General features: G+C 37.6%; 1 protein-coding gene across 1 annotated transcript in view; it reads right to left on the reverse strand.

Annotated features, from left to right (window-relative positions):
- The window catches only part of LOC136151439 (contactin-associated protein-like 3), a 160,525-nt gene that overhangs the window by 15,460 nt on the left and 132,670 nt on the right, over positions 1 to 12,395 (reverse strand). Inside the window, exons 16-19 of the mRNA XM_065912556.1 lie at positions 11,114 to 11,353; positions 10,173 to 10,403; positions 8,211 to 8,344; positions 7,314 to 7,401 (exon numbers count right to left, since the gene is read on the reverse strand). Coding sequence (XP_065768628.1) covers positions 7,314 to 7,401; positions 8,211 to 8,344; positions 10,173 to 10,403; positions 11,114 to 11,353 — 693 coding nt within the window. The remainder of the gene's footprint in view (positions 1 to 7,313; positions 7,402 to 8,210; positions 8,345 to 10,172; positions 10,404 to 11,113; positions 11,354 to 12,395) is intronic.

Consider the following 12,395-nt stretch of genomic DNA (forward strand, 5'->3'; position numbering starts at 1 on the left):
TCATTATTGATCTTAGGGGAAGACTTCCCTTATTTCACCATAGCTGTGTGGGTTTTGCAGATGCCTTTTTTACACATGAGGAAGTCCCTTTCATTTCTAATTTGTTCAGTGTTTTTACTATGAAAGCATGCTGGATTTTTTTCAAATGATCTCTCTGTGTCTATTGAGGCTCTCATGTGCTTTTTGTTCTTAACTCTATCAACATAGTGCATTACATTAATTTTTATCTGTTGAGCCAACCTTAAATTCCTGGAAGAAATCTTACTTGGTCATGGCATATGATAATTTTTATATATTATTACATTAGACTTGCTAATACTTTGCTAAGCATTTTTGCATTTACATTAATATTCCTGAAATTCTATAAACCATTTGTGTCTTTCTGTGTAAATTTCTTCTAAATGAGATAAATTCTTAGGGAGAGCATAGGAAAGACTAATACATGTCACATAAGTCAAGGGAGTTTTACTGTCTAAACTCTAGTCTCTCCATACAGATCTCAGTAGGTGCCTTCCATGAACTGTTTATCACCCAATTATCATATATGGACCTCCATTTCCACATAGAGTCCTTCAGTTAATTTCTTTTCCCACTCAGATAATTGGCTTACTAAAGTTTATTCACATGACTATATTGATTTGAACTGTATTCTCCCCTAGGAATAGATAGGAAGATATATCTTTAGTTTGCACACTTCAAGAACAGATTTTTATTTTGTTTTGTTTTGATATTTGAGGTTTGCTATTTTGATTGTTTTTTTTTTTTAATGCTCAAAACCCAAAATGAACAGAATACCAATTATACAAAAGTCTTTACAGAAATAAAACATAGCAAAAATGCTAGGGTACCTTCAGTTCAGTTCAGTCACTCAGTTGTGTCTGACTCTTTGTCACCCCATGAACTGCAGCACGCCAGCCCTCCCTGTCCATCACCAACTCCCGAGACCACCCAAACCCATGTCCATTGTGTCGGTGATGCCATCCAACCATCTCATCCTCTGTTGTCCCCTTCTCCTCCTGCCCTCAATCTTTCCCAGCATCAAAGTCTTTTCAAATGAGGCAGCTCTCCGCATCAGGTGGACAAAGTATTAGAGTTTTAGCTTCAACATCAGTCCTTCCAATGAACACCCAGGACTGATCTCCTTTAGGATGGACTGGTTGGATCTCCTTGAAGTCCAAGGGACTCTCAAGAGTCTTCTCCAACACCACAGCTCAAAAGCATCAATTCTTCAGTGCTCAGCTTTCTTCACAGTCCAGCTCTCACATCCATACATGACTATTGGAAAAACCATAACCTTGACTAGACGGACCTTTGTTGACAAAGTAATGTCTCTGCTTTTTAATATGCTGTCTAGGTTAGTCATAACTTTCCTTCCAAAGAGTAAGCCTCTTTGAATTTCATGGCTGCAATCACCATCTGCAGTGATTTTGGAGCCCCCAAAAATAAAGTCTGACACTGTTTCCACTGTCTCCCCATCTATTTCCCATGAGGTGATGGGACCAGATGCCATGATCTTAGTTTTCTGAATGTTGAGCATTAAGCCAACTTTTTCACTCTCCTCTTTCACTTTCATCAAGAGGCTTTTTAGTTCCTCTTCACTTTCTGCCATAAGGGTGGTGTCATTTGCATTTCTGAGGTTATTGATATTTCTCCTGGCAATCTTGATTCCAGCTTGTGCTTCTTCCAGCCCAGCGTTTCTTGTAATGTTCTCTGCATATAAGTTAAATAAGCAGGGTGACAATATACAGCCTTGACACACTCCTTTTCCTATTTGGTACCAATCTGTTGTTCCATGTCCAGTTCTAACTGTTGCTTCCTGAACTGCATACGGGTTTCTCAAAAGGCAGGTCAGGTGGTCTGGTATTCCCATCTGTTTCAGTATTTTCCAGAGTTTGTTGTGGTCCACACAGTCAACGGCTTTGGCATAGTCAATAAAGCAGAAATAGACGTGGCTTGTTTTTTTTTTTTTTTTTTTTTTTAACGCTCTTGCTTTTTTGATGATCCAGTGGATATTGGCAATTTCATCTCTGGTTCCTCTGCCTTTTCTAAAACCAGCTTGAACAACTGGAAGTTCACGGTTCACGTATTGCTGAAGCCTGGCTTGGAGAATTTTGAACATTACTTTACTAGCAAGTGAGATGATTGCAATTGTGTGGTAGTTTGAGCATTCTTTGGGATTGCCTTTCTTTGGGACTGGAATGAAACTGACCTTTTCCAGTCCTGTGGCCACTGCTGAGTTTTCCAAATTTGCTGACATATTGAATGCAGCACTTTCACAGCATCATCTTTCAGGATTTGAAATAGCTCAACTGGAATTCCATCACTTTCACTAGCTTTGTTCATAGTGATGCTTCGTAAGGCCCACTTGACTTCACATTCCAGGATGTCCACCTCTAGTTGAGTGTGAGTGATCACACCTTCGTGATTATCTGGATCGTGAAGATCTTTTTTGTGCAGTTCTTCTGTGTATTCTCTTCTTAATATCTTCTGCTTCTGTCAGGTCTATACCATTTCTGTCCTTTATCGAACTCATCTTTGCATGAAGTGTTCCCTTGGTATCTCTAATTTTCTTGACAAGATCTCTTGTCTTTCCCATTCTATTGTTTTCCTCTATTTCTTTGCATTGATTGCTGAGGAATGCTTTCCATATCTTTCCTTTTCTCCTTTGTTTTTCGCTTCCCTTCTTTTCACAGCTACTTGTAAGTCCTCCTCAGACAGCCATTTTGCTTTTTTGCATTTCTTTTTCTTGGGGATGGTCTTGCTCCCTGTATGTTGTACAATGTCATGAACCTCAGTCCGTAGTTCATCAGGCACTCGGTCTATCAGATCTAGCCCCTGAAATCTATTTCTCATTTTTACTGTATAGTCATAAGGGGTTTGATTTAGGTCATACTACTTTCTTCAATTTAAGTCTGAATTTGGCAATAACGAGTTCATGATCTGAGCCATAGTCAGCTCCTGTTCTCTTTTTTGCTGACTGTATAAAGCTTCACCATCTTTGGCTGCAAAGGATATAATCAATCTGATTTCAGTGCTGACCATCTGGTGATGTCCATGTGTAGAGTCTTCTCTTATGATGTTGGGACACTCTTGTGTTGTTTGCTATGACCAGTGTGTGCTCTTGGCAGAACTCTGTAAGCCTTTGCCCTGCTTCATTCTGTACTCCAAGGCCAGATTTGCCTGTTATTCCAGGTGTTTCTTGACTTCCTACTTTTGTATTCCAGTTCCCTATAATGAAAAGGATGTCATTTTTGGGTGTTAGTTCTGGAAGGTCTCGTAGGTCTTCATAGAACCATTCAACTTCAGCTTCTTCAGCGTTACTGGTCGGGGCATAGACTTGGATTACCGTGATATTAAATAGTTTGCCTCGGAAACAAACAGAGATTATTCTGTCATTTTTGAGATTGCATCCAATCTCAAAGTAGGGTACCTTAATTGGTATCTTAAAGTTCTCATACTTTGGGATTATAAGTCCTTTCAGAGCCAAAACTACACAGAACACTAGAAATCTAAAGATTTACATTTAAAGTAGGATTATACTGAAATTATTTTATAGTAACTGGGAAAACTTAACCTGATTGGTCATCAGTAATACGATCATTGAAGAATGGAAAGAACAAAGGGGTTGTTAATCAGAAGTCTATTTCAAAGCATTTTCCAAAACTCATTAGGGAAAACAATAATAATAACTAGATTAGTTAATCATTAGAACACTATTTTATTGTTTATATTTTGTATTTTATCACAAGTGCTTTGAGGGCAGGTACAGTATGTATTTTGCTATGAAGCATTCAAATATCCAGTGAAATATAAGCACATACTAGGAACCACCAAACATTTCAGAATGGATAACTCCGTGAGTCAAAATAGCTAACAAGAAATATTGAGGTCACACTCTATGTAGGGCTTTCTACTAAAAAAAGAAGTAGATGCTTCTTTTACTTAATGTCAATGTTGCACATGTCAATTAATATAGTTTTCTATTGTCTTTAATAGCTATATACTCTTGCATTAAAGAGAATCTTAATGATTTTGAGAATTATGTATGTTAAGGACATTTTATTATCTTGTGTTATAAAATTTTAATTATTATCTTGTATTACAAAATGTTGACCACTTTATTATTTTTAGCCCCTTAACCTTATTTATATTTTTCTTTAGATATTATTAAATCTCATGCTGTAATTTTAAACTCTTTAATTTAATAATTCCTGATTTTTTTTAACATGTTTAGAAAGACTTTCTCCTCCACAAGATTATAAAAATACCTCCACACACACACACACACACACAAAAGTAAGTACTGGATAGCTCATCATAGTTTGGGACAACTTTCTCAGAGAAATTAATAGCTCCTTATTAACCAATCTGTTGGTCTAGTTTACTATGTCAGGGAAGTGAAGTTCTGCCTACTTGCCAAATCTGAACACAAAACTGTAGTTTTATACTCAGTAACTGATTTTGAGAGTGGTAGCAGAACAGAAGCCATCTGAAAATAAAGTTATCCAAAATATGAAAAGTTTTATTAGCCTTTGATCAAGATACATACCTCTAGGTACAGATGAAATGAATATTTATAATTTTATTAGATTCAATTGCTTCAGGCTATAAACTTCACTGCTGAGTTTCAACTTTAATTTTTATGGCCTGAGAGAGATGCATTTGAATATATCATCCTTGAATATATCATCCTTGAATAAAAACATTAACACCTTCAATTCCATGCTACTGTTCTCTATATATTAAATCACAGGAAAATAAAAATACATATACCAAAACCTATTATTAAACTTTTTAATTAAAATAATCCTTTTCATATAATACAGTTTAGTAATTAAGTCAATTTCCATAATCTATTGCCTATTTCTTTATAGATCATACATTTGAAGCTAATTTGCCTTTAAAATACTCCTTTGTCAATTTCACACTTACTGTTGGCAACTTACTACTTGGGGACATGGGCATTTCTGAACATGCCTCATTCTCCTGTTGGATGCTGGAATCACTGAGGACATGGAGTTGTGTGTGATGTGTTTGTTTGACCCTATCTGTCCTTTGGACTGGGAAAAGAGTGCACACAGACTTCTCTACAGTGGAGGAGGGATCAGATCTGGGTGCAGACAGGACAATCATTCCACCCACAGCTTGCACCCACTTGACAGAAATGCAGCTATGAGGCTTGCACACCCTTTGAAATTGAAGCAAAAGTGTTAGTTGCTCAGTTGTGTCTGACTCTGTGACTCCAGGACTGTAGCCAGGCTCCTCTGTCCATGGAATTCTCCAGGCAAGAATACCGGAGTGGGTAGGCATTCCTTTCTCCAGGGGATTTTCCCGACCCAGGGATCGAACCAAGGTTTCCCACATTGCAGGCAGATTCTTCACCAGCTGAGCTGCCAGTGAAGTCCCTTGCATACATTTTAGGTGATCAATTACTTACTTTTCTCAAACCAAGGATCAGTAGGACCAGAGAGTAGAGCTCAAAATCAGATAAAGAGGGAGCAAATTGTTCTCCATTTGGATATTAAAAACAATTATAAGTTAGGCTGACAACCAAAGATAGGGTTTTAGCTCCCTGTTCTCTAAAACTGAAGGTGGTCTTTGAGCTTTTAGGAATTTCTTAATCTCTATTTAAACATATACTGTTATTCTCATGAGCGAAAGCTGAGAGAGCAGTTATTCTTTTGAACTGTTTTTCCAACTTTTTTTTTTGTTTGTTTGTTTCTGTTTGCTTTCCCATTCTTTTAAAATTATGACACTATTTAAACAGAATAGAAAATCTATTAATATCATGAAAACAAAGATGTCAGAAGTGCCTGGTAAACATCCAAATGACACATTAGATTGGAATACTCACCTCTACAATAGGCTATGATGGGTACAAACATCTCCCAGCATTCAATGGGAAACAAATATTTTCATTTTTATTTCTGTGTTAATTATATCACCACTATCCTACATGTGGGGAGTGTGAAGAACAATGAAAAACAGGAAAATACATTCAGCACAAGCTGCCTGTCTATCAAATACATTATCAAGGCCAGACAGATTCTATATCCACCTTTAAGGCATGATTACAGTGCAGGACCATCATGGCTTCACCATAAAGTTGTTATTCACCATACCAAGCTAAAACTATATTCTTACCCTTCTTCATTGGCTTAATCAGCCATTTTAACAGCTGAACTTAACAGTTAGGCTGTAGCATTTAAAACTTACACTTTTGTTATTACCATTTATAAGAGCACCCTTGGAAGAGCACACTAGGATTCATAACATTTCCTCTGTCTGAAAAATAAGAAGTCATCATTTTATTGTCCATCTGTTTGAAAGATGTGATAGTTTTAATAGTTACTATGCTTCTCAACATATTTAGAACATCCATTCATGTGCCTTTTCTAACATTCTCAAGTTTGCGATGTACTATATATATATGTAGGATAGAAGAAATGACCAAAAGAATCAATGCATAAATGGCTGAACACCTAATAAATTTCCATCGATTATTTAGGACAAAACAAAATTATATGAATAACAAGTACTAGAGAAGGAATGATAAATACACCATGGAGAATTTCCCCTAGATAACATTTAAATATCAATAAAACATATAGTTTATAAATAATCAAAAAGAAAAGAAATACCTTTCAATATTTGTTTTTATTTCAATGTAATTCTTGGTGAAAGGGGGGAAAAAGGCATCAAGGTTTTGACATTTAAATAGTAAAGTATGCTTTTACTTTGGCATTTTTATGGAGAATAACTAGCAGCCATAAAGGATAGGATGTCTATGGGATATTTAGAGTGCGATTTTCCAAGAGTAGCTGGGAGTAATGAAAACATTTCACCTCAGCCCACAGGCAAGGCAGGGCCCAGGCCACAGCTCAAAGCTTATTTGTTTGCTAAGAGCAGCTTTTTCTTAAGCCTAAGTCTATTTTTATCATTAAAATGATTTCTGCATTTGACCCCTGATTACTAAAGAGTTTGTGAACTTGCTATCTGCTTTGATTTTGTCTTTCCTGAATTGTCAGAAAAATGCAAAGTTTCATTATGCTTGATTGCTAAGTGAGAGGGTAAATGTGGACGCAGTTTTCAAGGAACACCCCTGTTCAACTCACAAGCAGCACTTATTCGTGATTATACATGCACTCAGACAAGAGTGCAAGCTTCTACCTTGATTGTCACTCACTGGGAAATCATGAATATGTCAAGGAGCTTCTTTCGGCATGATGAATGCTTCCCATATTTGCAACTTAACACTTCTGATCTCAATCACGGGGTGGTAGGGGGAGAGGGGCCCTCTTTCTTCCACTTACCTAAAACTGTCCCCAACATAAGGGACTTGACAGCATTGAATTCTGCCCCTGAAGACAGGCTGACTTGTCTCCGTGCATTCTGGTTAACCTATTAAATGTTCCACAAGATGTAAACATCAAAATGGCAAACAATTTTGATAAAAGGATGGGAATCAAAGGAAAACCAAGAAAAATGATAAAAAAAATAATCCATATGTTCAAGCTATCGCAAAGGTTAAAAGACAAAAGTATTTAATAAACAACTTCTATAGCACCTCAAATTTCACTCCACCCCATCCTTTTCCCCTACGTTTGTCTTCATGATTTAAGTATCATAATTGGTATAGTCCACAAAGAGATGCAAGAGCTACTTTGAACCTCAAAGTTTTTACTTATTTAGAGGAAACTTATAACATGAACAGAAAAAAATGTATTATTCATACAGATTCAATATGAAAGATTACTCTTCAAAACCCAGTGACAATGCATAATTTAAAGACTCCGATGTTTTTCAAAATGTATTTCCACTGTAAGCAAGACCTTGCTTTTCTTGTGTGTTTAAATCTCAGTAGCGTTTGTTCTTTTGTGATCCAGTAGGAACAGGTTCCCACTGGACCGTCTCCAGCAGTCCCGATGAAGAACTCGGCAATATTTCCCAAATAAAGTGAAACCAGTGAGGAGAGCATGGCGTTTTAAGAGGTCAAATATTAACCAAAGTTTTGACAGTCTCTTGATAAACTAACATTGCTAAATGAAATAAAGCACCTTGACTACATTTCCTATCCTAGACTTATGGAAGGACAGTGCTGAATGTGTATTTCACTTACTAGGATTTGTTATCAACTTTTGGCTTGAAGTCATACTTTCTGAGCATCATGATTTTGATTACTGCTGCTGCTGTTGAATTTACGACCTTACCTCTACAGACATCACTGCTGCTTCTCTGTTAATCCTCACGTGGTGAAGCTGCCCATCAGCCAGGTTTTTAAAACCAAAATTAAAAACATCAGGTTCTTGGTGTCTGTCTAGCTTATACCTGATCTGCAAACTTCCTAAAGAAGAGAAAAATGACATTTTAACTAAAATAGAATTTTATAAAAACTAGCAATGCAGGTCCTAATGCACATTAAAAAAAAATTAATACAATTTGAATCTATGGAGCCTTTACTTGAGTGCATACAGTCACTTTTCCCAGATTAGCAATTATTTATAAGCTGTTGTGGGGCCAAATTCAGAATCCAATTACACAGTCTTAAAAGTCAAGACCAACCAGTCTTTTTCCAAGTTCTTCCATTTTCCTGAACCAGAGGAAAAAGTCCAAGTTAAGCATATGAAAACACCAAGTGAGGCTTGAAGTTAATTATTCATGTGGTATTCATATTATTAAATGGTAAAACCTCAAGCAATTTTGTATTAACTTTCAGTTTCTACAAGCATAACTTCTTTTAATGTGACTTACTTTAATGCATTTTAATGTATCACTGACATTCACATTATTTTTTTTTGCACAACCAGAAATATTTTCTAATGTTTCTACCATAATCAAGAAATAGCAAAAAGAGAAAAGTGAGTGATTTGCTACAGTATCCAAATCTCCCAATCCACACACTGCTCTTCTTCACAGATGCACTCTCCACCTGGCACTATGGTATCGCATGTAATAGGTCCTATTAGTCAGTGATCGTAGAAATCTTTTCCAGAAGTTTCTCTGTTTATTCTCCATGAGAAAGTGTTAAAGCTTTGTTTTGTTCTCTAATGGGAGAGTGCTAGTTCTGCTCTTTTCCTGACGACCATGGGTGAGGGAACGCTCATTCTACTTTTCTTTATACGTGGATGGGGCATGAGGGCTTCCCAGGTCGCGCAAGTGGTAAAGAACCCACCTGCCAATGCAGGAGACGTGAGGGACTCTTGTTCGACCCCTGGGTTGGGAATGTAAGGCCTCTTGAGACAACCATTTGCCTTTGTGCATTTCTTTTTTTTTGAAGATGGTTTTGATCACCACCTCCTGTACAACGTTATGAACCTTCATCCATGGTTCTTCAGGCACTCTGTCTATCAGATCTAATCCCTTGAATCTATTTTTCACTTCCACTGAATACTCATAAGGGATTTTATTTAGGTCACACCTTAATGGCCTAGTGGTTTTCCCTACAGTCTTCAATTTAAGTCTGAATTTGGCAATAAGGAGTTCATGATCCGAGCCATAGTCAGGTCCTGGTCTTGTTTTTTCTGACTGTATAGAGCCTCTCCATCTTTGGCTGCAAAGAATATAGTCAATCTGATTTTGGTATTGACCGTCTGGTGATGTCTATGTATAGAGTCATCTCTTGTGCTGCTGCATATCCATACAGTGACACTAATTATTTCATTTCAGAAGGCAAGACTCCCTCACCCCCACTGCCGTGCTATACAGTATGTTCTCATTAGTTATTTATTTTATACATAGTATCAACCGTGTATATAAGTCAATTCCAACTTCCCAATTTTTCCCACCCCCACCCTTTCCCCCTTGGTAACCATGCAATTGTTCTCTACGTTTGTGTCTCTGTTTGCAAATAAGATCATCTATATGCTTTTCTAGATTCCACATGTATGCATTAATTTACAGTATTTGTTTTTCTTTTTCTGACTTATTTCACTCTGTATGACACTCTTTAGGTCCATCCACATCTCTACAATGACCCAATTTTGTTGCTGTTTATGACTGAGTAATATTTTTTTGCATATCTGCTCTGCATCTTCTTTATCCACTCCTCTGTTGATGGACCATAATTCAAAAAGATACGTGTATCCCAGTGTTCACAGCAGCATGATCTACAATAGCCAGGACTTGGACACCACCCAAGTCAGTCTTCTTGTTCTTAAAGTAAAGACACTCACCGTTTGGGGCAAGGATGACTGAAAGGTATTCCTCGTAGAATGAGCTCACATAGAGCAGTAAGCTGGGTGTCCCTGTGGTCCGGAAGCTCAGTGTGGCCATTTCTCCTGTCAGTGTCAGATCCTCATGAAATAAAGCCGTGAGGGAGCTGGAGTTCTTGCTAAAGGTGTCATTGTAATGTTCTTGAAAATTGTAGATCACTGAGGAGCCAGCTCCAAAATAGGCAGAAATGTCTGGAATGGCAAGCAATTTTGGCTATATTTGCAATATGTAAGTGCACACCTCTTATTATGTATATTTCTGTATATGCAAAGAATATTTCTAATCCTCAAATATCTCAAAAGAGAAAAATAATAATGTTATGCTCTGCTGAGTACTTTTTAGTTTAGTATTATTTGTTCTTATTTTGGCTGTGACACATGGCTTGCAGTATCTCAGTTCCCTGATCAGAGATTAGACCCAGGCCATAGCAGTGAGAGCACCAAATCCTAACCACTAGGCCACCAGGAAACTCCGCCTTTGCTGTTTTTTAATTTAAAAAAATCAAGATGGAAAATAATAAAGCTTAAGTAAAGAGATAATCCCTGCATAGTCCCATAACCCAGAATTGAGTAACAATATTTTATTATTGCCTCAAAAATGCAAAATTAAATGTCCAGTGTAAATGTATAGTTAAAGTTTACTACAGCAGTAAACTGTAACTAAATCCTCAAGGAGACCTCACTGATGCCCCTCTGACCCCCTAGAAGCAGTCATAGCCTTGTCAAGAATACAAGCTTACCTCCTCCCAAGGGAAATGGAAGCATTTGGGATAGAAACAATTCTATTTGAACTCGGCACAGAGAACTGCCTTATCTTTTCATTAGAGTCAAATTCCAGGGCATCTTCATGAACTTCTCGGGCTCCCTCCGCTCCCTGCAGGCTGTTCCTTGGGCACACTCACCGTTCTCGCAGAATGGCCCGTCGTACGCAGAAAAGGTGCAGTCACACGAGATCCCTCTGCGCTTTTCTCTACACCTCCCTCCGTTGTGACACAGATGGCCGTAGGTGCTGCAGTGTCCTGGGCACCCTGGCTCCACTCCTGGGGTCATCGTGGCTCTTTCTTCCAGATCCAGGGCCAGCCCGTTCAATCGCAGAGCCCGAATGCACCCCAGGAAGCCTCTCTGTCGGCTTGCGGTTCCACCTACAAGGGAAACACTGCAAATGCAAACGTGTTCCTCGGTGTCTTACTTAGGATTTCACCTTCATGCTGAACTGAGGCTGTATCTCTGCTCTCTGTTCAGTCGTCATGTCCGACTCTGCGACCCTGTGGACTGTAGCCCACCAGGCTCTTCTATTCATGTCCATGGGACTCTCCAGGCAAGAATACTGGAGTGGGTTGCCACGCTCTCCTTCAGGGGATCTTCCCGATCCAGGGATCAAACTTGTATCTCCTGCGCCCCAGGAATACAGGTGGATTCTTTACTGCTGGGCCACTAGGGAAGCCGCATATAGGTAATGACAAAAAAGTCACTGCTCAAAGTTTTATGAACAAATACAATTCTGAAAACATAGTCTGTGATCGAATGTTAAGAATCATCAAATGGCACTGAGTTAAAAGCATTAATGAAAATATTTTTTAAGGTGAACTTGGTAATATTTATTCTAAAATATTTAGAAAGACTTACATTTTTACATTTGTTCCTCTCTTAAAGGACAAAATGAAGGCCACTGATCCTTTTTAAAGTTTAAATTTATAAACAATGACATGTAGAATAAAGGTTATATAGTTAAAAATCTTTGCAATGTAACATATATTGTAAATGTGTGGTACATAAATTTGTACATGTATTTTATATATATTACAATTTTTGTGCATATATATTTTTGTATAATAGATGTATTACAAAGGTATGTATTCAATTGACCCAAAAGTTTATTTAAGATTTATTGTAACATTTTATAAAAAAAGCCAAATGAACTTTTTGACCAACCCTATATATTGCGTGTGTGTTGTATAATGTTAATCCTTACTTAGATGAGCTCTGAATAATAAAGCCGTGAAAAGGAACTGGGAAGAAAGAGAAGGCAGAAGAGGTAAAACCAAAATTGAGGACCTCAGGCCTTTCACACTCCATCCTGGCAGCTCTGAGGTTAGGCGGTATAACATCAACCAAATAATATATATCTCCCTATTTTTATATCATTTATCATGTGAACATAATAAATATGGGAGCACAAGAGTC

This window comes from Muntiacus reevesi, chromosome 20 (assembly GCF_963930625.1).
Source record: "Muntiacus reevesi chromosome 20, mMunRee1.1, whole genome shotgun sequence".
Classification (NCBI taxonomy): domain Eukaryota; kingdom Metazoa; phylum Chordata; class Mammalia; order Artiodactyla; family Cervidae; genus Muntiacus; species Muntiacus reevesi.